We start from the raw sequence: 24,875 nt of genomic DNA on the forward strand, positions 1-24,875 counted from the left end.
ATGTCCTCCCGCCATATGCACACTCCCCGCCAACCAGAGCGAGACATTCGTCTCCACGAACCGCACCTCTCCCATTCTCTCCCTCCTCCTCCTCATGCCCACCCACACCCGCCACAAATGAACGGCAACGGCATCCCCACCCCAAGCCCTCACACTGGTCCCTCAAGACCGCCCGCACTCGCCTCGCAACACTCGTCTGCAGCCCCGCCAGGTTCCGCCAACGGCGAGGACAAGCCTTCGCCCGTTCAGATTCTCAACCAAGCCAACGAGCAAACATGGCTTATGATTGGTGAGCTTACGTCCGCGCTAAGTGCCGGGCAGGCGCCCGTCCGCATGAGACAGACGCTCAACGCTCGCTCGGATCACCAGGTCGGGTCGCCGAGCAGATGGGAAACTTGGAGCACGCGCTGTCGGCGTATGAGAACGCGCTCCGTCACAACATCCATTCTCTGCCCGGCCTCACGCAGGTCGCAGGGATCGCGCGGATCAAGGAAAACTATCCAAAGGTGTGTGGCCTTCTCTTTCGGCCACTTCCACGCGCGCTCGTGGGACCCTACCAAACCGGGAGCGTCCCATGTTCGGATGTCTTACGTCATTGGCGTCTCGCCCACCCCGCCCCGATCTATCTCCCCGCAAGGCGCCGGCGCTCATCTTGCTTCCGTGCTTCCCACAGGCCGTCGAATACTTCCAGGCGGCCCTGCAGGTGCAGGGTGACAACGGCGAAGTCTGGTCCGCCCTCGGTGCGTTCTCTGCCCGGCCTTGTCTTGCCCCGCGCTCGTTCTCACGCCTGTCATTGCAGGGCACTGCTATCTGATGCAAGACGACCTTCAGAAAGCGTATGCGGCATACCAGCAGGCGTTGTATTTCCTGTCGAACCCTAAGGTCCGTTGCGACTTCGGCCTCATGCGCAACACGCAGCTGACGCGCGTTCACAGGAGGATCCGAAGCTGTGGTATGGCATCGGTATCTTGTACGACCGATATGGCTCCCTCGACCACGCCGAAGAGGCGTTCTCGTCCGTCCTTAAGATGGACAAAGATTTTGATAAGGCGAACGAGATCCTGTTCCGCCTCGGCATCATCTACAAACAGCAGCAGAAGTATCAAGAGAGTCTAGAGTGCTTCGATCGCATCCTCCGGAATCCCCCAAGCCCACTCGCCCATGCCGACATCTGGTTCCAGATCGGACACGTGTTTGAGCAGCAGCGTGATGTACGTCTCTATATTTGTCCTGAGTGGATGCGTATCTGACAGTTGATCTACCAGCATGTTCGCGCCCGCGACGCCTACGAGCGTGTGGTGCAGGAGAACCCCAACCACGCCAAGGTGCTCCAACAGCTCGGCTGGCTGTACCACCAGGACGGATCTTCGTTCCAGAACCAGGAGCTCGCCATCCAGTACTTGACGAAGAGCTTAGAGGCTGAGCCTGGTGACGCGCAGAGCTGGTACCTTCTTGGCCGCGCCTACATGGCGGGTCAGAAGTACAACAAGGCGTACGAAGCGTATCAGCAAGCGGTCTACCGCGACGGCCGCAACCCTACGTTCTGGTGTTCTATCGGCGTCCTCTACTTCCAGATAAACCAGTACCGCGACGCGCTCGACGCCTATTCCCGCGCCATCCGCATCAACCCTTACATTTCCGAAGTGTGGTTCGATCTCGGAAGCCTTTACGAGAGTTGCAACAACCAGATATCTGACGCCATCGATGCGTACGCGCGCGCCGCGGAGCTTGACCCCAACAACCAAGCCATCGGGACACGCCTCCAGCTTCTGAAAAACGCCCAAGCCACCGGGCAAGCTCTTCCGGCGGCGCCAGGTCCTCAGGACGTCCACCCCACCGCCTACGCAAACCCTCTAGTGCAGCCACACGGTCTCAGTGGACCGCCACTTATGCTCCAGGGCGGTGGCGGCGCGCGCCCTCTCTTCCCCACCGATGCCCGCGCGCTTTCGGACCTCCCCCTTCCGGTCCCCCCTCAGGCCGCTGGGCGCAACTCTCCCGGGCCGTTCCGCGGCGGCCCGCCACCTCCTGTCGTGCTTGACGAGTCGCGCCACCCTCAAGGACACGTGCTTGCGCCCATGGAGGACAGGCCGCCTATCCACGGCCGCGAGCAGCCGACACCCTTCCCGCCTCCTCGCGACATGGGTCCCCGCGGGGAGCGCAGCCTCCTCCTCCACCCCTCCCCTCACCCGCAAGGCCCGCCTGAGCCGCAGCGCCACCCCGGCCACCCGCACGACTTCCACCCCATGCGCGTAACGTCGACATCCGCGTCGCCCCCTCCGCACGCCCGCCCTCGCTCCGTCGCCGGCGGCCACCCGATGCAGAGTCACTACCCCGAGCGGCCGCACCTCGGCCCTGGACAGCCTTCGAGCAGCGGACGTCGCTCGCCCCCTCCGAACTACCCCCGCGAGGAGGCGGGGTGGGGCCGCCGCCCGCCGGTCGAGGCGCCGGAGTGGGATCGCGAACGCGGTCGCCCGCCGATGGACCTCGGCCGCCCGCCGTCGCACGGGTACGCGCGCCCGCACTCGCCTCCGCAACACCGCAACAGCTCGCGCTCGATGCGCGACCGGAGCCCGCCGGAGAGCTCGCCACGGTCCGCGCACCCCGGCTACGCCGGCGGGGCGTACTGGGACCCGAAGGTCGTCGCGGGCGCGCCGTCGCAGTCGAGGCGGCCGTCGCCGCGCCCGACGTCGATCCACGACATGGCCGCGCGCGAGCCGGCCGCGCGATACGACCCCACAAGGGACTCGAGGGAGTACGAGCGTGAGGTTGTGCTCGAGCCCCGCGCGGACCCGCGGTACGCGGCGTCGCCCGAGGCCATGCGTCACCCCCTTGCGCAGCCACCGCCGCTGCCGCCACCCCAGCACCTCGTCGGAAACCGCGCGTCGGAGAGCCCGCACCTGGCCGCGCAGCAGGAGGGCGACAAGCGGCGCCGAGGAGGCCCGCCACCAATCCGCGACAACACGTCGGAGAGCAACGGTTCGGTGAACGGGGAGTCGACGAAGAAGGAGCGCAAGCGGCGGCAGCCGGCCCCGCAGAAGCGTGTCAAGGAGGAAGGCGGACGACCCGAGGGCTCGTACGACGGCTCGCCGTCGTCGCAAGGCTTCCGCGCGGGTCCTGGCTCGAAGTCCAACGTCAGCCCTGAGCCCGGCAGCTCCAACGGGTCCGGATCCGCAAGCCGCTCGGTGCAGCCGTCCCCCACCAACTCGACGCACATGCCGCCCTCTCGCGCTCTCGACGAAGACTACGACGAGGGCATCGCCGACGAGGGCGTCGCCGACTCCCTCCTCAACCTCTCGACGTACCGCGACCCGCGCGGTATGGCTGCTCCCGCCGACCCCAGCCGCATGCGTGGCATCTCCCCCGCGCAAGCCCACCCCAACCGCCGCCGCCAGTCCGTCTCCTCACGCACGTCGCCCACGAACAACAAGCGACCGCTCAGCCCTGGCCCCGACGACCAGCACCCCGACGTCAAGCGGTCGCGCGTGAGCACGATGGGCGCTCCCCCCGCCCGCGTCTCGCCGTCGTCGACCTCGAACGGCCGCCCGACGCCGACCCCCACGTCGCTCGCGCCCTCGCAGGGCGGGCGGATGAGCCCGATCCCCTTCCGCCAGCAGCCGACGTCGCACTCGCCCGACATGCGCCAGGCCCCCAGCGGTGCGTACCCGCCCGACCCGCGCGACGCGACGTCGCCGCAGCTGCCCGTCATGCTCCCTCCGCACCCGCGCCCCATCGGCGCCGGGCACGGGCACGGCGGCGGCGGCAGCCTCCCGCCGATGTCCGCGCGCACGCCGCCGTCGCACGGGGCGACGCCGGGCCCGCCTGGGGACGAGGCGCGACGGTCGAGCAGCCCGCGCGGGGGGAAGCTCGCGGGGTCGCCCGCGGGCGCGAAGGGCACGTCGTCGCCTGGGTCCGCGGCGTCGGTGTCGAGCGGCGGCCGGCCGGCCGCTTCGTCGTCGTGAGCACGCTTTTCCTCTCTGACCGTGCGGTGTTCATCGTCGCGTCTGGGCGCTGTTTTCTTTTTCCGGTCCTCGCGACGTCGTCTGTCGTCGTCGTCGTTTCCCGTAGACGCCCCACGGCGGCTGGGTACCCGCGCGATCGCTTTCGGTACTGAGCCGGTCCAGTCCGTGCGTCTCTCTCTCCGCCCGTGGCCTTGTTCACGCGTTTTCCAGCCCCCGATGTCGCCTACATACATGCCCGCATATAGTACAATGTCCCGCCCTTCCCTGCACTGCAGCATGCCCGTCCCGCGGACGCGGCGCTTATGACTCTTATGCCCCCACCGTCGCCATTCTCGCTCTCTCGTCGCATCCGCATTCCCCCGTACGTGTAGCTAGTACCCCGATTACTTGTCCGCCTCCCGCAGCCCCACCGCGCCGTTAGTAGCACCCTTATAGTAGCAACAAAGTGTACAGTACCCCGGTCCCCTCCCCGCATATGACACATGCTCGACCTTGACTCTCTCAATCGTGCGCGAGTGTGAGGATCCGAAGGTCGGGCCGAGTTGCGCCCTAGTGTGGACGCGAGAAGTCCAAGCCCACGTCGGGCAAGCGTCGACGAAGCACTTGGGTCGCGTGCGCGGGCCCAGGGGTCCGAGGTCTCTCACGACGCCGAACGCGGAAGGCTGCAAGGGGAAGGGACGCGGAAGAAGGCCCGCCCGGGTCGAGCGGGGCGGACGGCCGTGCGTGCGGTGCGTAGTTCACGTCGATCGCGCGCAGTACTTGTGAAGGGACATGAGTGAACTGCGCTACGTATGCAATGGCCAAGCGCGTCTGAAGACGTACGCGTATGTACACACCCTCGAGGTACGCGAGAGCGATGTGCAGGCCGCGCTGTGCGATCGAGCTGCGAGGAGTCGCTGCGGGGGGGTCGAGGGTCGAGGGAGAAGCACGAAACCGGCCCGGCCGTTATAACGCAGCGAACCCATCGTGCACACTGCGATGGGCACTCGTGCATCGGGTGGCCATGGGGGTCGCGCACGTTCGCGTACGTACGTATGTACGACACACGGAGCGTGTGTGCACTGCACAGGAGTCCGCGCGGCGCAGCGCGGGTCGATCGCTCGAGCACTGCTGCTCGTCGACGAACATCGAATTGCGCACGCCGCAGCGGTGTGTTACGTCGTGCGGACGACGAGCCCAGGGGCAGGGGGTCGGCTTCGATCGCGGTGCGCACCCCGGCCGGGGCAGCGGATGAGTGGCCTTGCGCGGGGCTCCCGGCGGCGTGACGTGCCGAGAACTGAGAATAAGAACGGGCGTGTCGCGGCCTCGATCGAGTAGGGCGAGGTCCGCGAGGGCGTGCGGGGGCGATCGATCTGGAGGACAGGGATCGCGTGGGGGATCCGCATAAAGGCGATCGTGGGACCGATGTGGGCTCGATCGGCCGCCAGCCGTTCTGCTCGAGAAAGCGGGAGCGTGGCGCCGCCGCAGGGGATCTGCGATGGTGCTCAGTCGCGTGCCGAGGGCCGACGGCGAGCGGCGGGCGGTGGCAGCGGGAATGTCGCCGGAATGAGGAAGGCCGTCCGTCGACCGAACGCACCGCGCGCGGTACCCGCCTCGAGGTCGGCGGAGTCGCGGCGAGCGTGCCTCGTTGCCTCTGCGCAGGCCGCGGGGAAGGGTGCCTGCCTGCCGTCGGGCGACGGTCGTGACGCCGCTCGTCGGCCGCACTTCCGTCCGCTGCATGTCGGAAACGAGCTTCGAGGCGGGGGCGGGCAGCGAAGTCGCTCCTAGCTCGGGCCTCTGCATAGCCGTGGCCGCACGCCGCCTCCGCCTCCGCCGACGTCACATGTTTGTGTGCGTGGCCTCGTAGCCTAAAACACGTCCGATCCCGACATTCCCGGCCGGCCGTCCGCACGCCCGATCGAGGTGCGCCCAAGTTGAACGTCGAACGCGCTGTGCGTTGGAATGAGATCGAGGCGCTGCGTGGATGTGGGCTGCGACACTTGCGGGCTAAAGGCGGGGTTGACGTCGAGACAGGGATCCGTCGCTCGGTCGGGGAATCCGTCGTCGACACGATCGACCGGGGCATGCAGAGCGAGACCGTGGCGTCGTGGCGGGAAGCGGCGGGTTCGGTGTTAGCACTCGCACCGCGACCGCGGAGGCGAGCGCCACGACGTTTGTGTCGCTGTCAGGCGGGGCGGGCGAACCGAAGACGCAGCGTCTGATATGTTGGGAACTTTGACCCGGCCGCGGTGCGTTCGTGCGAGTCTGCATAATGGACGCTTTCAGGGCCAAAGTCGATGGTTTAGGCTGACAGCCTCATGCACTCGTGTGCCGAGGTCCCCCTGCCGACAGCCCCGCAACCGGTAAGCAGACGTTCGCCGTACGAGCGAATTGAACCCTACAATGAGGATCCCCCCTCCGAAGCGAAGTAGGGCTTTGACGAACAGCCGAGCCGTCTTGCGTCGGGCGTGTGTCCTTCTGAGATCTGTTGACAAGTTCCGTCACTGTCAACGAGCACAAGCAGCGGCTGCTGGAACGCACGGGGTCAATGAAGACCGCACAACATCCTTCTCGCGCGGGCAGGCTCGCATCCATTTTCGTCGTTTAGGCTCCTCAAACGGCTGGTCGAATTGGTCAGGGCTCTGGCAGACACACCATCAAAGGAGAGCACACCGTTGGCAGAGTAGCTACTTTCCGGTCATTCATCCTACTTTCATCCTGAGTGAGCGGAGATCAATAGGCGCAACGATCCATCGTATTCACCCACGTCACGTGCTCTCCTTCCCCCACCAGCTCGCCCAGCCGCTTTCGTCGTTCCTCGGCTCTTTGGCTGGATGATCGAGCCTAGGACGCAGTGCGCACTAGCTTGTGCTGATCATGGCCCACTTCGAGGAGCCAGCACACGAGGGGAGGCTCCTGAAGGCCTGAATCCTGTCTTGCGTCTTGTCATTTGGCGGGGATCCGGACACCGGAAAGCTCCGAAAAGCTCCGCCGCAAAGTGCTATGGGATCGAGTCGGAGCGAGCCTACTCTGTTTGGAGGCCCGCGGGCATCGCGGATATTGTGGGTGGGCGTCGTTCTCGTCGCCATGCCGTGTGGGAGGGACCCATTTCCAGCAAGGTTGGATGCCGTACGAGACGGGGTGTTTCGTACACGTCTTGCCTTTTTGAGGGGGAGAGTCTGCGGTCCGTACGGTTCCCTGGGGACAACAGAACAAGAAGAGCACAGCCGCCGAGTCCAGAAGGGTCCTCTGATTTTCCAGATTCCACTCTGTTGCGTGCTGCTTCACGTGTATGAATGCGTCTGTCCGGGTCGAACGTGACTTCCCGTCCTACGTAGCTTCAACACAAAAATACAGCGCCAGTGAGATCGCTGCTCGATGTCGTTCAAGGATAGCGAGAGTCATTTTGCTCTTGATTGTATGTCGCAGCCAGCAGAAAGGAGGAGAAGCGCCCGACCATCAGCGTCGGGACTCGGGAATTCCGCACGCGGATCGGCGACTCGGAAGCCTTGGCCGACGACGGCGTGCACCACGACGGTCACCGCACCTCTGCAGACCTCCCCGTCTGCCTTCCGCTCTCCCTCCCTCCTTCGCACCACCGCCAGACCTCGACGTCGACCTCGCGGCCTGTCTACCCCCGAGTCTGAAGCTTATCGAAAGCGCCACCCGAGCTCGACCACGCCTCCTTCAGATCCGGCTTCTGCCCCCGCCCACGCGGAGACCGCGCGCCCTCAGAGCTTCAGCTGCCGGAGCCGGACTCCCCGGCGTCCATCTCGCCTCCACCACCACCAGCCTTCGAGCCTCGGCCGCACGCCCGCACACGACGCACTCGAACTCGAAGAGCGCACGAGCACCGCGGCGCACACGCCAATGCCAACCACCACCACCACCACCATCACTACCACCGTGTCGCAGAACCGGGGCACGGAGGGCCCGCCGTCGCCGTCGCCCATCATCGTGATCGGGAACCCGGACGGGGGCGAGACGGACGTCGAGCGCGACGAGGACGGGGATGAAGGGGACGACCAGGACGCGACGCTCGCCGCGGGGCGGGACTCGGACGCGACCGAGGCGGACGTTACCCAGCAGCACACGCGCACGTCCAAGGACGGGGATGGAGAGGGCGACGGTGAGGGGGACGAGGGGGACGGGGACGGGACGGAGAGCGTGAACGTGAGCGTGCGGGAGCACCCGCTGCGGCTGGACGTGCACCCGCCGTCGCCGCCGCCGTGGGAGACGGCGCACGGGGATGGGGATGAGGTCGGGGATGGGGACGAGGATGGGGAAGGGGACGAGGATGGGGAAGGGGATGAGGATGGAGACGAGGACGAGGACGGGGACTTGGGGAGGGGGAGGGGCGGGCGGGCGAGCCCGCGGCGGTTCGAGTTCTCGGGCGCGGGGTCCAAGGGGCGGATGCATGAGTTCGGGGGGAAGCCGAGGTGCGTGCGCCGTTCTCTGCTCGCGAGCTCTGGGCCTGACGAGGGCGGGGTGCCGTCGCTGTTTCGATACAGCTCGAGTCGGCCGCTGATCCCGCATTCCGCGTACTACTTTGGCCCACCGCCGCCCGACTCGGCGTACGGCAGCGAGCCAATCGGCCAGATTGGCGTGCACCATCCAAGGGAGGTTCTGCGCGTCGAGCGGGATTACACCGGCGGAGAACTGCCGCAGTTCACGCCGACATATCCGTTGGAGTTGGAGGGCAGGGTGAGTGGTTCTCTCCCCTCTGTTTCTTTCTGCCCCTCTATTCGTTCCTATCGGGCTCTGCATCGTGACCCATTCGATTCACTGCTGGTTTTGCCCCCTCGTTTCCCGTTTCGCGGACCTGGATGTCACATCCGTGTCGGGTTTGGTGGTCGTGACTTGAGGTAAGACTCGAACATTGTCATGTTCGACGAGCTTGCACGTTTCACGGACCTCTGAGAAGGGCGGAGGAATTCGGGTTCTGGGTTACCTTATACTCGCGAACTCTGCATGGCTCAACGCTAATATGACATTCTCGTCGTTCTGGTCCTTTCCAAACCAGATAACACCGACACAATTTCTCGAAACCATCAACGCAATCAATGAGATGCTGCTTTCTGCGCATAGTCTCGGCCACGCGTTCATCGACAACGCGCTGGCATACTTCACCTTGCAGATCACTCGAGCTATGAAGAAGACACACTACGAGAAGGTGAGCGTTTTTCGCACATGTGACCAGAAGCGACATACTGAACTTGCACCGCAGGAAATGGACCGGCTACACGCGCTCATCGACTCGTTGAACCTCGACATGTACAACCCCGTGGGCTTGCACATCAGGTGGCCACGAGACGTCGCATTGCTTTTCGTAAGTGAATGCCTTCTTCGCCGTATCCGCAGACTCACAAGAACCTCTTCCGAATACACAGCTGGAGATTGAGTATTACGTGCGTGCTTCCCCGTTCTCGCTGTACGCAACCACACTGACCGTCGAGCCTAGTGACCGCACCGTCCTTTCCCCTGCTTACTTCGCATCCTCACGCCGCCAGGTACGGTATCTCGCGGCATCCCTCATGACCGACACAAGCTGACGCGGTCGTGTTGATCCGTGGCCGCCCTGTCCATCTCCTTCTCGCCTCCGCAATCTCCGTGGCCCGTGGCCCACCTGCCTCCCACACCGCCCAGACGTGTCCCTTCCTTCCCTCGACTCCCTCTCCCCTATCTCTGGTTCCGTCATACTGTACCCTTCGCCCTTCGCCCCCTGCTCCCCTGCTTTCCCCCGTCTGTACGAACACAGCCCCCGGATGGCCTCTCGTATCACCTTAGTTCCTCGCGACACCCTCCCTATGCCCCGCCTCCACACTTAGCTTAGCTCGGTACCTCGTCCGCAGATATTCCATCTCGTTCCGGCCCCCTTCTCTCCGTCCGTCCGCGTCGACCCTATAGAATATGGGATGCCTAGGGAGACTACGTCGACCCCACGGGTCAGGCTCCGTCGCAACCTCGGCTCTTCCGGCCGGCCCACCTCACTCGTGATAACCCAAGAAACCGTCAGATCTTCAGGGCTCGACGCGAGCGTGGACGTCACGGTGGGGGCACGCCGACGCGCCGACGCAGGCCCGACTCCGAACGACCGGACATCCGTCGACGCCGCCGGCTCGGGCAGCCCTCGGTGCGCCTGATCTCGGCCCGGTGGCGGTTGTGTTTCGTGCGGCCCGTGCGTGTAGATCTCGGGAGTCGGACCTCATCGGACGACATGCTCACTGACGTGGTTTGGCCGCGGTGACCTGTCCAGTCGAAACCGTAGGCAGGAGTTGAGCTGCTAGGCGTGGTACACTACAGAAGTACCAAGATGCATATGTGAGCATCGGTACGGCGCGTCGACGTGTACGGCACGTCCGTCCGCGAGTCCATCAGACTTCGGTTCGGGCCTTTCGCGGTGCGCACATCACGGATCCGGGACGTCCTTCATGCATCATGACTCGGGCGGGATCGCTGTCGCGACGATGACGAGCTCGCGCCGCCATCCGTGCGTGTGCGCACGAGTTAGTCAGCGGGTCGAAGGCGCGGGGCGCGGGCCCCGGGATGACTAAGGACGAACTTCGTCCTTAAGTGCTGGTGTTACCACGGCGTTCTCGGCGCGGCGCTGTTCGAGGTCCCGACAGTACTTGGTCCGGCGTGCCAGCTGCAGGTCCCTGCACTCGTCCGTTCGACGCTGGGCGAGGACGGCGCGAGGGCGTTCGCGAGGGGTTTGTGGTGTGTACATATGAGCGAGCGAGGGGTGAGAGAGGGCGATCGCGACCATACGAGCTGGAGATCGGGGCACATGTGAAGCTTTGGAGCCCGTGCGCCGCCGGAGGTGACGGGCGCGGGGTGGTGGGACGACGGGGGTATGCCTGGCATCCACATATGGCGGGCCCAGGGTGCCGTGGCTCGGAGGGCAGCCCGGGCGGCGCTGGGCACTAGTACGTATCGAGGGGTGTTCGGTCCTGCCGCTTCGGAGTGGTTCGGCCAGGAATGCGCCAAAGTCCGGAGTTCGGACTCCGGGCCGCTTGGCTGGCATGAGGGATGCACACGAAGATGCACAGATGCCGTCGATTTCATGACGACCGGACGGGTCCCGGGGTCTTGGGGGCCTGCGCCAGTGCGCAGTAGCGTCGACGTCCCGACGGGGCCGTCGTGCGATGCGATGCGTGGGCTCAGGAGAGGGGAGTGGAACCATTACACCGCCGGGGGATGGTTGGTAGCAGGTGACGTCACCGCGTCGGATGCGGCGCCCCCACGGGCGGTTCTAGCAGAGAGACGGTTTCCCCCAACGCGCGGTCGGCGGCAAAGTGGAGGAACGCGGGCTACAGAAATCGTTGAGGACCGACTCGGAAAGGATGCGCGGGTCGTCTGTTCGATGAGCTTTTCTGGTGGACGAAACGCCCGCTCCAAAGTAATGTGCTTGAAGGAGAACGACGACTTCCATTGCGTAACAAAAAAGGCATCGACCGCAAGGTACCCTCCGGCTTGACGTACAAAAGAAGATAGAACGTACAGAACCCCGCAGACGCCCATGTGCGGCCTTGGTGCCCTGCAGCGTCCCGGGCCACGCGTGATCGTGTTGGTACCAATGGAACCACATCTGTCAAAGTACGATACAGCAGTACTGAATGTAGAACGCACCCGTTAAGCCCGCGCGGCGGCGACGGTACGGCGACGGTGTGCACGCACTCGAGCAGAGCGCGCAACGAACTGAACGGCCGTGGGCCAGATGGAGACGGGGAAGCGAGCACGGCGCTGCGACCCCTCGGTCTGTCGAACTTCGAACGGCTGGAAGTCGGGACGCGACCTAGCAGATAGAAAGTCATGACGACATCCCGGTGCGCTTCGCGGCAGCCCGACGTACCCTTCTTCCGATTCGGATTCTATCGGACTGCACGGTTCGCGCGTGGCGGAAGAACGGCACACCGAACACAGTGTGTAGTACTTCGCCGAAGGTGCACTGTAGTGGACTCGTACGTACTTGGGCGCGCGGTACGTAAGCAGGCCAGCCCGCGGATCCGCCGACCGAACTTTCAACTGGCGGCCCCCAGCTGAGTGCAGCGCGGGCTCAGGGCCGCTGCGGGGTGGTTTGGCGCTGCAGCGCCGGAGAGAGCCGCGCGCAGCTGCCAAAGGGGATGTGCGGGGTCAAGTTGACCCGCGAGCACTGGATGGTTTTGCAATTTGGTAAAACGCGTCTTCTGGAAACTGAAATGGGGTGGGTGGACAGGAGCGGCGTTGAGAGAAGGCTCACGGACCAAATTTACGTGGGGGACGGTGTAGTTGCTGCGCGCCGAGATTCGTGGGACGTCGAAGAGGCGGTAAATAGAGCAACGAAGCATGGAGCGGGGTTCCAGAGGCGGGTTTGTATCCAGAAAGATCGGCTCAGCAAGGGAATCCGTGTATATGTTTAGAGAAGCTGCACGACGGAAAGAGGTTTTTGTTGTCAGGCCAGGTCGATCCCGTGGAGAAAGGGAATTGGGCACGATTCCACAACATTGCTGCAGGGCGAGGGTAATAAAACCTCTGCTGTCCCTGCGGCGGCAGACTTGGTTATGAGAACGAGTGGTTGGTGGTAGAGAACCGCAGACCAAACGAAAATAATCTCACTGGATTCGTGCTAGGGTCCGAACCTCAGGACCAGACTCGTAGCGCGGGCATCTAACACGACAAGATGGTGAGATCTGCGACCCTAGCACAGACCAGAACTCACAATTAAGTACGGCCGCTCAAGCCCTCCACGTTGGCCTGAATCCGAACGCCGATGGGACTGCGCCATCTCGGCCGACGTCGAGGTCTGCCCGCTCGGTCGAGTCAGTGTCAAATTCGGCAGCAATCCGCGGCGGTGCGGACCCGAGCGTGGGTCGTCGACCGCCGGTAAAACCCCAGCGCAAAGTTCCATGTTTTGATCAAGGGGGGCGGCGCGGCCCTCGGGCACCGCGGCTGCAATGATCGTTGCCGAACGCCGCGCGTTCCTCCCGGCGTCCGGCGGCGGCGGGCGCTTGGCGCGGTCGAGACTCGACAGCCACGGATCGCGCAGCTGGTGTGATGAGGGCCCGCTGCGGGATTACAGCTGTTTTCATAACGATGGGCCCTTGATGGGAATTAGACGCATAAGCGAATTGAGTCGGAGTCTTAACAAAACATGCGACCCATCAGCATCATGCGCAGAACGCTTGCGCAAGGCTCTAGCGCCAGCCCGGCAGCAGCCGGCAGCGTGATGGGGCCATCGGGCCGTGCGCGCGTAGCGGGCGGGGTTTTAACTTTTAAACAGCCTATTCGAGGACGATTAGCCGAAGGGCCTATCGTTATGAAAACAGCTGTAGCGGATGGAATATGATGAAGGCACTGGCTGGCCAGGGATCGCGAAGTGGACGAGCCGGGCGGGTGATCTTAGTGCGTGATGACGTCACTGCTGGCGGGCAATGGGACGGAGGAGGGCAGCGGGGAGCCGTGGACGCGGATGGTCTTGCAGTGCTGCATGCTGGTTGGTTGGCGGGGACGGCGTTGTAGTCCGCGTCTGCCCAGGAAGACGCTTATCCGCGCTCGGAAGGCGTGAAAACGAGCAGGGTTGCAAGTGCCGGTCGGACGATCTGCTCGGACACACGACCTCGGAGCTTGCCAAAGATACTTCGACCCACATTCTTCCTCGAGCGCGCGTCTGTCGCATGTATCTTGTAAGTAAACAAGGAGTGCTCGGAGTGCGGAAGGGAGGGGTGCGGATCGAGTTCGCCGCGAGTTCGGCAGGCTGGCACAAGCCGCTACGCATTTTCGACCCTGTTGGCGTTGTGAGATCGTTCCAGTCGTTGGTTCGTATCGCATGCGCCAGTGACGGGACGATCTGTGCGCGCTAACCTGACCCGAGAGACTCCGGTCGGTGCGGAGGCTCATGGGCGCCAACGTCATTATTGCCAGAGCAATACAGTGCTTGGGAAAGGGCATACAGCATTGCGTAGCGAGCTATGTCGTGCCCCGTGATGCCACACCGCGCACGATTCAATCTTAAGTTCGTTGTGGTGAATGGTTCTGGGAAAAGGCGGCTATGCAACCATGTGCGTGAGCCAGGGGGGTGCAGGATCCACAACATCAAACGTGCAAAGGCACTGTGACCGAGGCGGAAAGGACGGACGGCGGTTGGAGAAGCTGTAGCCGCGGATTTTGACTTCGCGAGATGCGCCCGTTCCCAGCTTCGCCGTGCGCATCTCGGAGAGTAGCGGGGCACCGACAGCGTGTGCGACGGGCGCGGATCGGCCGGTGCTCGACCATCATCAGGCTGAGACGGGCGTGAGCGTGTTCGAAGGGCGAAGTGGGGTTCGAGGCGGCAAAGGAGGAGAAGCGAGGCGAGGGAAAAATGGGCGAGAGAGAAGAAGAGTGGAATTTACAATGCAGGGGCGGCAGCGAGATGATTGGCGTCGGGCGGGATCTAGCGCTGATCATGCGGGGATCGCGAGGGACGATGGGATGGGGATGGCCAGTGGGTCGAAAGGCGTGGATGGCAGTGGAACGCGACCCCCGTCCGGCGAGCAGTCTTGGGGTCGGATGTGGCGCATGCCTCGCGCGACGATGGCGAAGGGCGGTACGATGGGACGGAGGGAGGAGGCGCGCTGAGGGGGCAGGGGTGGCAGGAGTCGCGGCAGGGCTTTGTCAGCAGCCTGCGCCGGCCTGTTCGTCCAAGCTTGCGCAACCCTCGGCCTCGCCCGTCCCGGCCAGCGCCTCCCGCCCCCCGACGCCGCGACAAGGTCCTTGACCGCCCTTCCGTTGCCCCTCCTTCTTCCCCTCCACCACCCCTCCGCATCGCCCTCCCCTTCCCCCACACCCGGCACCTCTCCCCGAGCACGCTCACCAATCTTCATCGCCTCCTCGACACTCCCGGCGTGCTCTTCAACGCCGTCCCTGTCCGTCGGACCCGCTTACTCAGCCCAAGCCGCCGCGTAGGATCTACCGTCGCATCCCCGTCGGCCGCGTCCTCGCCCCCGCCCGTATTGCTCATCCACGCCCTCGCACGCCTGCACGATGAACTTTTCAACCGCCGACATTAACTCCTTCTGGGACATCTCCCCACAGCAGCCCGACTCCTTCTCTGCCCTCCCTGACGACGACTTCCTCGCCTTCCTCCAGAAACAGTTCCCTGGAGCCGTCGGCGCGAACCAGCCCCCGCTCTCATTCGAGTCGCCCGCCGTCGCGCCCGGCGATGGCATAAACCCGCAAAGCATCAACTCTTTCGCGCCCCCCAATCATTCCCCATCCTCGTCGGACTCCAGCCCCAGCCCGCCGAGCACGCATCACGATTCGACCGTCTCCCGTCGTCAATCGGGGGCGTTCAACGACCGCACGCCTGAGAGCGACAGTCCGACGCAGTCCCCGTCGAGTCTCGACGACGTCTCGCACAAGCGCAAGGCGGACCACGACGACGACGGACCCGCGAGCAAGTCGGCGCATACTTCATGTACGTCTTCGAGTGATTCATCGTGGCGCGAGCGGCGTGCTCATGCGCGTGGATGCTTTAATAGCATCGGGAGACCGTAGCAAAAAGACGGTCAGCTCGGCAAGTGCGCGTCGCAAGCCTGGGGCCCCACAGGTGCGTGGGATATGATTCGGAGTTGGGTGTGGGTGGGGCCTGACAATCGCACAGGATGAGTCTCGACTTCTTAAGCGTAAAGAGCAGAACCGTGCTGCTCAACGTGCCTTCCGCGAGCGGAAGGAGAAGCACGTTAGAGACGTAAGTAGTCAGCGTCGCTAGGGGCACGGCGGATGGACCTGATCAAATTTGTATACAGCTCGAGGACAAGGTCGCCGCTCTCGAAGCAAAGAACCAACTGTCCGAACAGGAGAACGAGAACCTTCGTGATCTTCTCACAAGGTTACAAAGCGAGAACATGATGCTGAAGCAGGCCGCGTTCACGTTCACCGCCTCGCGCGCCAGTAATGGCCGGCCGAGCGAGATGACGAACAATGCCCAGAACTCATTCAACCAGCCGATGCAGTTTAACTTCTCGTCACCTGGTGCCGGCCCCAGCAAGTCGCCCATCCCGACGCAGTCGCCACCGTCGCATTATGACCTCAACTTTAGTTCGCTTATCTCATTCGACCCGAACGCCTTCGCGGCCGATGAGCTCAACGACAGCATGGACATGGACCCTCCTCCGTTCTCGTCCCAAAACCCAAACCAGTACAAGACGATCGCGTCGAACCCGATGTTTATGTCGTTCGCCGAGCCCTCTCCCGCCGACGCCCCGCAGATGATGCTCGGTGGTCAGCCAAATCAACCTCATTTCCAACCGATGTCCTTCGAGTCGTTCAGCGACGCTTGGTCGCCCCCTGCGGATGGCAACAACCAGGACGCGCTCGACCAGTTATTTGGTGGCAGCTATCTCGCGTCGCACGGCGGCGTCGACTTCCAGGCGCTGCTCGCGAGCACGCCCAGTGCGCTCTCGCCCATTTCGCATCGCACACCAAGCTTAACGTCCTCAGGAAGCTCGCCCGCGACGGGCAGTGGGTCCGCCGCAAGCCCACACACGCTCGCGAACAGCCCGGCGGGCCACGGGGAGCACAAAGACTGCCCAAAGACGAAGGAGCAGCTCGCGAAGGCCGTCGCGGAGGCCGGGCAGTCGAGCTTCGTGCAGTCGAGCCCGGCGGTGTCCCCTGCGGGGGGCGCGGACGAGTCGCCTAGTTGCGAGATGCCGTTCGCGCCGTTCCTCCGGAAGGCGTCGGGCGCGGAGGGCGGTGGAACGCCGTTCGTGATGTGCCGCGGGTCGTCGTTCCCGAGGACGGCGCAGAGCGACAAGAACGTGGAGGTGCTCACGGCGTGGCGGACGATCACCTCCAACCCGCAGTTTAAGGTGTGTGGCTCGGGTTCTGTGGTGCGAGCTAGGAGGCTAAGCGATTGAACGGGTCCAGGATGTGGACATTAACGAGCTGTGTACCGAGTTCACCAACAAGGCGCGCTGCGACGGCACGAAGGTTGTCCTCGAACCCGAAGGCGTGCACCACATCATCGAGACCCTGGCGGCGCGCCAGGCGGCGAATCAAACCAAGGCGTAGAGGACGCGGCAGCTGCGGGCGAAGCCTTGCTCGCAGCGCCGTCATCCTCGTCCTCGCACCCGTCTCCGTCACCGATACAGTTGTCGCTCTCGCCATCGCCGTGCTCGAGCTTTCGTCGCCCGTCCTCGCTTCGCTTTCGGCTCTCCTAGCTCCCCGGCTTTGCGACACTCGTCTCGCCATTTGCATAGCGGCTCCTCGGCGCCGCACATATACATCTCGTACAACATCGCCACATCACATCACCTTTGTTATCCCCTTCTTATCGACTTCGAGCATCGCCGTCACCATCATCATTCACAACCAGCATTAGTGTCGCCAGCAGCAGACTAAGACACCGCGGACATCCCCGGAATGCGTCATTCAGACGGGCGGGGCACGACGGGGTACCGCCATCTAGGACATGCTCCTCGCAGTGCTCCACAGGGCCGATGCGCGGCCGACTACGGTTCGAGAAGCTGCGTCTCCCGCGCGAGAAGGCGGGGCCGCGCGAACGCGAGCGAGGCCGGCCTACTTGTTCCGAGCCCGGACGCGTGGGTGCGGGGATGGTCAGTTGACCACCCGGAGGCCGCCTTCGTGCGGGTATCTGTTCAGTGACGAGAGCGGGTGGAGGGATGCGTGGGCGATAAACACAGGCGCGGACGCTCTACGCTCGCGCTCGAAGTCGCGGTGGAGCGAGGGAAGTGCGCTTAGTGTTTGCTGCATGCGTCTGCTCTCGTGTTTGATTACGGTGCCTCGTCGTTCGAGGCCATTTGTTCCTCGCCTCCTCCCCTTTCCCATACCTTTATCCCGTGTCGTCCTTCTCGCCCCCTTCTCGCTCTTCTTTTTTCTTTTTGTTTCCCGTCGCCACTTGAATCGCCGCCGGCTCAACCCCCTTGTGCTTTAGGTCCTCATCGCGTCAGTCCGCTCCGGCTCCTCCCGTCTGACTTATGATCTATGTGCGTTATACGAGCTGCATGTCCCAGGCCCCACCACGTCTCGTCCGTCGGTCCGTCGTGTATTGTGTATCTTATCGTACTCCCACGCAAGTAGTTAACAGAATCGATCCAGGCCTCGCTGCCGTGTACCGCTGCGTCTGACTCGTGGGTGATCGGCGATCGGAGGAGGATCAAGCGTGGCTTCTCGTCTTCGAAGTTGATGTCAATATCGCGCACGAGCGGCCGCGTGCGGTCGTTGTATTGCGCCGTGTTCACTAGGAAACGTCGCGTGGAACGTGGACACGGACTCCGCACGGCTAGCGTGGAGTGAGCTCGCGGGGCAGCGGCGCGCCGGTCTAGGCTCAATCGTGCGTGCGCAAGAGTGCCCACTCAGTACTCAGTCGCCGTGGGCCGCCGGTGCGCTGCAGTGAACTCCACAAATATTCGTCGTGTGGGGGGAGGCGCTCACGTCCCCGATTCGCCGGGTACTGCTAGACCGTCCTGCCGCGCTCTTGTGTGAGCGAGCAGAAGGCGGCGGCGGTTCGGACGCTGGCCGACGTCCCCGGGTACACACGCACTATGAACGGCTTCCCCAAGTGGATGTGTTCGATCAGTGACTAGTGAGGCCTTGAGGACGGAGAGGCGCCGACGGGACGCCACGGAGTGCACGATACCTTCTGTTAGGTGTGGAAGAGAGTTCGGCGCCAGCGCTCAGGCCTCAGGGTCCAGGGACGGTGCCGCCCGCGGTGGACGCACGCACGGTGTGGGAGAGAGAGACGGTTCAGACACTTAGACTCGGCGGGTGCGGGTGGGTGCAACAGTACCATATGGATGGGGCGTAGCGGGACTGAAGTGGAGGTAGACCGTCTGTTCCGGCCGGCGGACCTGGGTGGCCAGGGTCCAGGCTGGACAGACGGTGGAGGTGCGTGCGGAGCGGACGGAGTGTATTCTCGGGGGCTGCGGCCTGAGCTGGGGGCAAAAAGGGATGGCGCAGTGCACCGGTACATCATATACTGGCGCTGTGCCTTCTAAATTGGCAGCGCGGGTGCGGAGGGGATGCCGCTGTGCGTGGGGTACGGTTCGAGCCGGGGTGGAGCGTCCGGGGCGAAGGTGGGGGAGACACGAAGGGTCGCTGTCGGGTCGAGATTGAACAGATAGATCGCAGGTGCGGCAGCAATACGCGCTTCATCATACTTAGAGGGTGCGGTGCTCGGGGGGAAAGCCCCGAGAACGAACTTTGAGCCTGAGGTTGCGGAGGCCTGCCATGAGAACGCGCGCGGGGTCAGGCGGACCTGTCCTTGGGCGGGGGCTTCGTCGCCTGAGGCTGCCCGAAGTAGAACCGCTTTCGGCCGACGCCCAAAAACCACGCGATCCTGTACCGGTGATAGTGGGGACAGCGGTCAGTGGAGACGAGGCAGATGCACGAGGGAAAGAGCGGACCGCATGCTGAGCAGGACGACGACGAAAGAGATGTTCCCGTGCGTCATCGAGTTCCATTGGCCAAAGGCGTACTTAAGGTCGTCGGGGAGGCCGACCCAAGACCAAATGATGCTGCGCGCGGTCGGGGGGAGACGGGAAAGTGAACCGTGCGAACGCGCAGGGTTGGGAAGGTTACTGTTAGCGCTACGTCGAAGGCTGGGTAAGAGCGGGCAGACGAAGGAAGCTCACTGGGTAACCTAAAGAGAGCCGGGTTTTAGCAGACTGGGGCGGAATTCATGCGGGAGGAACATACGTCTGCCAAGGCGAGGGCGGTGAAGCTCGCGCCGAGGATACGCTCTTGTGCGACCGGGTCATTGGGCAGGGCGTCGCGGACCGCCCGGAAGACAAAGGTGGAAATAAGGCCGAGAAGCATGTAGCCTAGTGTAGCAATAAGCGGCTGAGTGTATGTTTTGTGTACGCTCGTACAGTTTCCAAGTTGCCATATGGCCATGGTCGTCCGTGCGTTGTCGAGCGACGTGGGAACGGGCGTGCCGTCCGGGATGAGCTGGTGGTGGAACCACGCAGCTCCTGGAGCAATCCATGCCATCACGGCAGGGAGCACTGTCAATACTAAAAAGCGCGAGTAGGTAAGCCCTCTGTAGATACTTAAGATCAGAAAATATACGTACTGGGCTCGATGTGCAGAAAGAGCATTTGGTAGATCCCGGGGAGGGCCGGAAAGTCTGAGATGAGAGGCATCTTCCTGTGCATGATATTGAGAACCATCCGATACAACATTTTACCCACTTACTTGGAAACACCAGCCGCGTTATGAGGGGAAAGGGAGGTCGTGGCGTCGAAGTCCGGCATGAGTCGTCGCTGGGGGCAGTCGGAGGCACGTGGTCGATGGGATTGATCTAATCTTATCTCTACTCTGGATTTTGGCGTGAACTTCGGCTGGTGGTGAACTGTGGTGAACTGGTGAAGGCCAAACCGTGCAGCTCGACTCCGCAGTCTTCACACCCGTAGTCATCTCTGTCGCCCCTTCCACCCGTCCCTTCCCTTCAACCGCTCCTTTGTTTTATCCACAGAGCCGCGCAGAGCGTCACACGGTGAGCGATAGTCGCATTACCGGCGAGATCGGATCCTTCAAATAGCGCACTCAGCATATTGGCAGGCAAACCGCCCAAAATCTCCCCCAAACCGCGCATATATAAGGCAAGAGCGCGTTGATACCAAACACTTCACTCCTCTAACGACTATAGCATATCTACAGGCAAGATGTCGACTTTCGGTACCCTCTTCCGTGTTACGACCTATGGAGAGTCCCACTGCGCTTCTGTAGGCGCAATCATCGACGGCTGCCCTCCAGTGAGTACTCAGCTCCAAAGGTCACTGCGGGTACACACTGATGCTAAGCGAAGGGCCTGCCGTTGACCGCGCAAGACGTCCAAGTGCAACTCAGCCGCAGGCGTCCGGGCCAGAGCAACCTCACCACTCCCGTACGCATAGTCTCTTCTACCACATCCCAGCTCTCCCGCCGACCGCGTATATGTGCCCCTTCAGCGCGACGAGAAGGATCTCGTGCAGCTCCAGTCGGGAATTGAGCATGGTGTCACGCTCGGGACGCCCATCGGGCTCTTCGTCCGCAACGAGGACCAGCGGCCAAAGGACTACTCCGAGACGGACCTCTACCCGCGCCCGAGCCACGCGGACTGGACGTATCTCGAGAAGTACGGCGTGAAGGCGAGCAGCGGTGGGGGGCGCAGCAGCGCACGCGAGACCATCGGTGAGTCTCCATATGCGATTCCTTTTCGCGCGCATATACCCACTCGGATCAGGGCGCGTCGCCGCGGGGGCGATTGCTGAGAAGTACCTCAAGATGGCGTACGGGATCGAGATTGTCGCGTTCGTATCGTCAGTCGGCAAGATTGAGCTGCCGTCGTACGTCGCGCCGCCGGGGCAGGTCGCGAAGGACGACGACGACACGGTCGAGGACGTGCTCAGCCCCGAGTTCGTCGAGCTCCTGAAGACGATCACGCGCGAGCAGGTCGACGCGACCATTACGCGCTGCCCTCATGACGAGACGTCTGAGCGTATGGTCAAGGTCCGTTCTGCCCACATCTCCCTACTCACGCAATCGCACTGACCCGCCTCCGAAATCTAGCGCATCCTCCGCGCAAAGGAGGCCAACGACTCCATCGGCGGCACCGTTACCTGCATTATCCGGAACGTGCCCTCCGGGGTCGGTGAGCCCGTGTTCGACAAGCTCGAGGCGAAGCTCGCGCACGCAATGCTCTCCATCCCCGCGACGAAGGCGTTCGAGATCGGCTCCGGCTTCCGCGGGACGCAGGTGCCGGGCTCGCGACACAACGACGCGTTCGTGCTGCGGCCGGACGGGCGCATGGGCACGCGCACGAACTGGTCCGGGGGCATCCAGGGCGGCATCTCGAACGGGGAGGGCATCTACTTCCGTGTCGGCTTCAAGAGCCCCGCGACGATCTCGCAAGCACAGGCGACGGCGCGCTACGACGGCGAACCGGGCGAGCTCGCCGCGCGCGGGCGGCATGACCCGTGCGTCGTGCCCCGCGCGGTGCCGATCGTGGAGGCGATGGCGGCGCTGGTGGTCATGGATCAAGTACTGATCCAGAACGCTCGCGAGGCGGCGAGGACGCTGTTGCCGCCGATCACGACGCTACCGCCGACGATGGTGAAGCCGGCGGCGGCGAAGAAGGAGGCTTAGAGGGCGCAGGAGACGATAGACATTAGAGGGGAAGGAAGTCAAGAGCACTCAGAAACAGGAAACGGGTTGTATCTTTACTAGCAGCAATTATCAATGTGTGAAGGCGAGACGCTTAAGCGGGCCATTGGCATGCCTCAGAGTCATCGAACATCGTTGACATATGACTACAAGGAGTCTTGCTCGATCCTCTATGCCCACCTCCCAGAAGCAAATGACGCCAAGCTCTGTTTTCATGGCTACTATCATCGGTTGACGGCGTGGTACGTGTTCATAACGCTTCCCAAAACAGACTTCTCTAACGCAGTGGAACTGCGAACTTATAGGATATGGGCGAGCTAGGACTACGAAATTCAGTCTAGCCAGGACGGTCATGTTCGCTTGTCTTCGTCATCGACACCAATACGATTCCTCGCCGCATATGAAACCTTTACAGGTGTGAAGCCGGCTCCAAGGGCCCTCCGCTGCCGAAACTACTCAAAGCTTCTGGTGGCTCTCAAGCTACTGACCACGTACAAGGTCCCCTCGACGCCGTCCATTGATGGAACTATAGCCGCCACTCGTTGGGTGGCTCCCCCACGCACCCATCAACACCTTCTGCGGTCCTGATGCTCTTCTTCCTGCCAACGATCATCCCGAGTCGACTTCAGTGGGCGCCCACATCACCTACTGGAAGCACAGCGCTCGGACGGTCCGCTCCGAAATCGATCGTTGGCTGACCATACAGCTGTTGCCGAAATGATTGCCCGACCAACTCCGACGCTACGCGAGCGGCAACAGGCACGAATGCTCCGAAAAATTCGGAGAAATTCGGGAAAGTCTCACCGCGCGCGCACGACCTGACGCGAGCCGACGCGAGCGACGCAGAAAATTCGGAAAATGATGGAAATTGGGGTCGGACAGCGAGAGCGTGCCAGCGACACCTTGTACGCTTCTGTTTTTACCTCCTTCCTGCTCTAACACTGGCTCTACATATCTTTCCGCCACATGGACGACACAGAAGGCAACAGAGAGATGCGCGACGCACGGTTTTATCGCACGTCGCAACTTCCTGCCTGGTCATGGGCGGCGAAGCACGTCTCGAGGAATACGCGCGACATCGTCTTGAGCACCACGAAACACGTCACGATCCACAGCAGTGCAAGCGACACGTAGAGGACAACCTGCAGCACACTGTTGACGATGACGGCGAGGATCGTACAGCACTCGCCGTCGCCCCGCGCGCCGAGCACATTCCACACAACGACCACCATGATGCACCGCGTGAGACTGACCATGCTCAAACCCATGTGGTACCTTGAGAGCGCGAGCGCGAGATGCAACGCCATCGTGCACGTATGAAGCAGCACGGGTAGGGACTGGGAGAGCTTTAACGGTGTTCGTGTCGGGGCCGAAGCATGAATTCACAGAAGCAACTACATACCTACAGGCAACCGCTATGCCTGTACCAGCCGTGAGCCTTCTCCGGGGTGACAGCAGCATAGCAGGCCTCAATGAGCTCGTTCTCCGGAAAGGCGTCGTCTCCACCCATGTAGTCCCGTTGCCGACGAAGGTATATGAGCAGACACCCTTTGCACCGTTAATACGGCGAAATTCCAGCCGAAAGAGCATGTTCCGCACTCACTGGCTGCTTCCACTGCCTCGCAAACTGCTTCACTCGTGTGTGTGCGGCAATTGTCGACAATGAGAACACTGTTTGGGCTCGAGAACGGGTTCATCTTGGGCAGCTATCAAAGAGACCGCTGAGACGGGATGAGGACCGAGACGAGTTGACACGACATACCAGCTCTGTGACAACCCAATCGCCGGTAGGACTCCACACCATCCTGCACCACCCACACGGGGAGAATGTCGTCCAATGTGAGGGCGGGGAGGACGGAGAAGCGTCGGCCCTGGTCAGCCAGCACGCTGCCCATTCAAAGCGCACTCATACAGTTCGGTTGTCCTTGTTTGACTCGTCCTGGGCGTGCCACCAATGCCGGGTGATCTCGTCGCGTTGGGCTGCCTCCTTTCACATTTTCTTGTACGAAAACCCGAGATGGACGAGGGTACGGTGGGCAGTGGTGAGAGAGATGCGAATACCGTGGGTTTCAATGCACCACTTGACGACTTCGTCGTCGAGGTACATCGAAGGGTGGGAGAGGATATATCGCAGATCCTCTAGGACCGCGGGTGGAAGCAGAGGGCAGCGACCACAGAGAATCCGGCTGCTCTAATGTCTTGTAGTCGTCCTCCCATCGTCGGATAGAACGTATAGACGCTCCCAGGACTTCAGCCACGTCGACCCGCGACCAGCCTTGAACCGACCGCAAGTAGATCGCACAAGCCTTGAAGCTTGATATCTCGCGAGACATAGCACCCAGGCATGATGAGATGTGAAGCAGAGACAAAAGGAATGGAGCGGAGGGCGCAAAACCGCTGCAGACGATGAGGACGATTTTTTCGATTTTTTTCGATTTTCTCGTGTGCGTTCGTGCAGCTCGCGTGTGATGCGAGCTCGCGTATCATCGGAGTTGGTCGGGCAATCATTTCGGAAACAGCTGTAATCACACCGGCGGGAACAACGGCGAGAGGGCCAGACTCCCGGTCAGCCCTACTCGCTGTCGCGGAGCCGAGTCTGAAACCAGCCTCCGTCCCATATATAATGCCCCCGTCCGCCAAACACGCTCTCTCCCCAGAACCATCACCATCGGTGAGCCTTCCCCTTCTTCTACCCTACCCCGCGCTACGCCCAGTCATCTTCGTCTTTTTAGGCTATAGTGTGATGGGAGGTCTGGCTGTCCCTGGAATGTGTACGCCCCCGCCCTTCTCCCCTTCATCGCGCTCTAGCCGCTGACA

At 62.7% G+C, this 24,875-nt stretch overlaps 5 protein-coding genes across 5 annotated transcripts; 4 read left to right on the forward strand and 1 right to left on the reverse strand.

Annotated features, from left to right (window-relative positions):
• BXZ73DRAFT_99663 (TPR-like protein) lies at nucleotides 1–3,959 on the forward strand (the record flags this gene model as incomplete). Its single annotated transcript, XM_048028079.1, has 6 exons — nucleotides 1–289; nucleotides 370–506; nucleotides 674–740; nucleotides 800–882; nucleotides 936–1,211; nucleotides 1,266–3,959. 6 exons carry the CDS (start codon nucleotides 1–3, stop codon nucleotides 3,957–3,959), a joined length of 3,546 nt encoding a protein of 1,181 aa, XP_047879582.1.
• A 3,951-nt stretch (nucleotides 3,960–7,910) lies between these two features.
• On the forward strand, nucleotides 7,911–9,346 carry BXZ73DRAFT_31160 (Golgin subfamily A member 7/ERF4 family-domain-containing protein; the record flags this gene model as incomplete). Its single annotated transcript, XM_048017803.1, has 6 exons — nucleotides 7,911–8,198; nucleotides 8,265–8,377; nucleotides 8,450–8,642; nucleotides 8,962–9,111; nucleotides 9,166–9,267; nucleotides 9,329–9,346. Coding segments are annotated over 6 exons (864 nt in total), but the record flags the coding sequence as incomplete, so codon positions are not given.
• A 5,590-nt stretch (nucleotides 9,347–14,936) lies between these two features.
• On the forward strand, nucleotides 14,937–16,964 carry BXZ73DRAFT_44209 (uncharacterized protein; the record flags this gene model as incomplete). Its single annotated transcript, XM_048019292.1, has 5 exons — nucleotides 14,937–15,373; nucleotides 15,402–15,501; nucleotides 15,556–15,642; nucleotides 15,701–16,762; nucleotides 16,821–16,964. 5 exons carry the CDS (start codon nucleotides 14,937–14,939, stop codon nucleotides 16,962–16,964), a joined length of 1,830 nt encoding a protein of 609 aa, XP_047879584.1.
• Nucleotides 16,965–19,160: 2,196 nt separating this feature from the next.
• BXZ73DRAFT_44341 (uncharacterized protein) lies at nucleotides 19,161–20,056 on the reverse strand (the record flags this gene model as incomplete). Its single annotated transcript, XM_048019321.1, has 6 exons — nucleotides 19,161–19,251; nucleotides 19,319–19,429; nucleotides 19,547–19,554; nucleotides 19,611–19,735; nucleotides 19,784–19,927; nucleotides 19,987–20,056. The coding sequence occupies 6 exons, from the start codon at nucleotides 20,054–20,056 to the stop codon at nucleotides 19,161–19,163; spliced, it is 549 nt and encodes a 182-aa protein (XP_047879585.1).
• A 522-nt stretch (nucleotides 20,057–20,578) lies between these two features.
• Nucleotides 20,579–22,040, forward strand: BXZ73DRAFT_44144 (chorismate synthase; the record flags this gene model as incomplete). Its single annotated transcript, XM_048019283.1, has 5 exons — nucleotides 20,579–20,668; nucleotides 20,722–20,808; nucleotides 20,864–21,086; nucleotides 21,139–21,404; nucleotides 21,465–22,040. The coding sequence occupies 5 exons, from the start codon at nucleotides 20,579–20,581 to the stop codon at nucleotides 22,038–22,040; spliced, it is 1,242 nt and encodes a 413-aa protein (XP_047879586.1).
• Nucleotides 22,041–24,875: the final 2,835 nt, after the last annotated feature.

Source organism: Epithele typhae, assembly GCF_022376455.1.
Source record: "Epithele typhae strain CBS 203.58 chromosome Unknown BXZ73scaffold_13, whole genome shotgun sequence".
In the NCBI taxonomy this organism is placed as follows: domain Eukaryota; kingdom Fungi; phylum Basidiomycota; class Agaricomycetes; order Polyporales; family Epitheliaceae; genus Epithele; species Epithele typhae.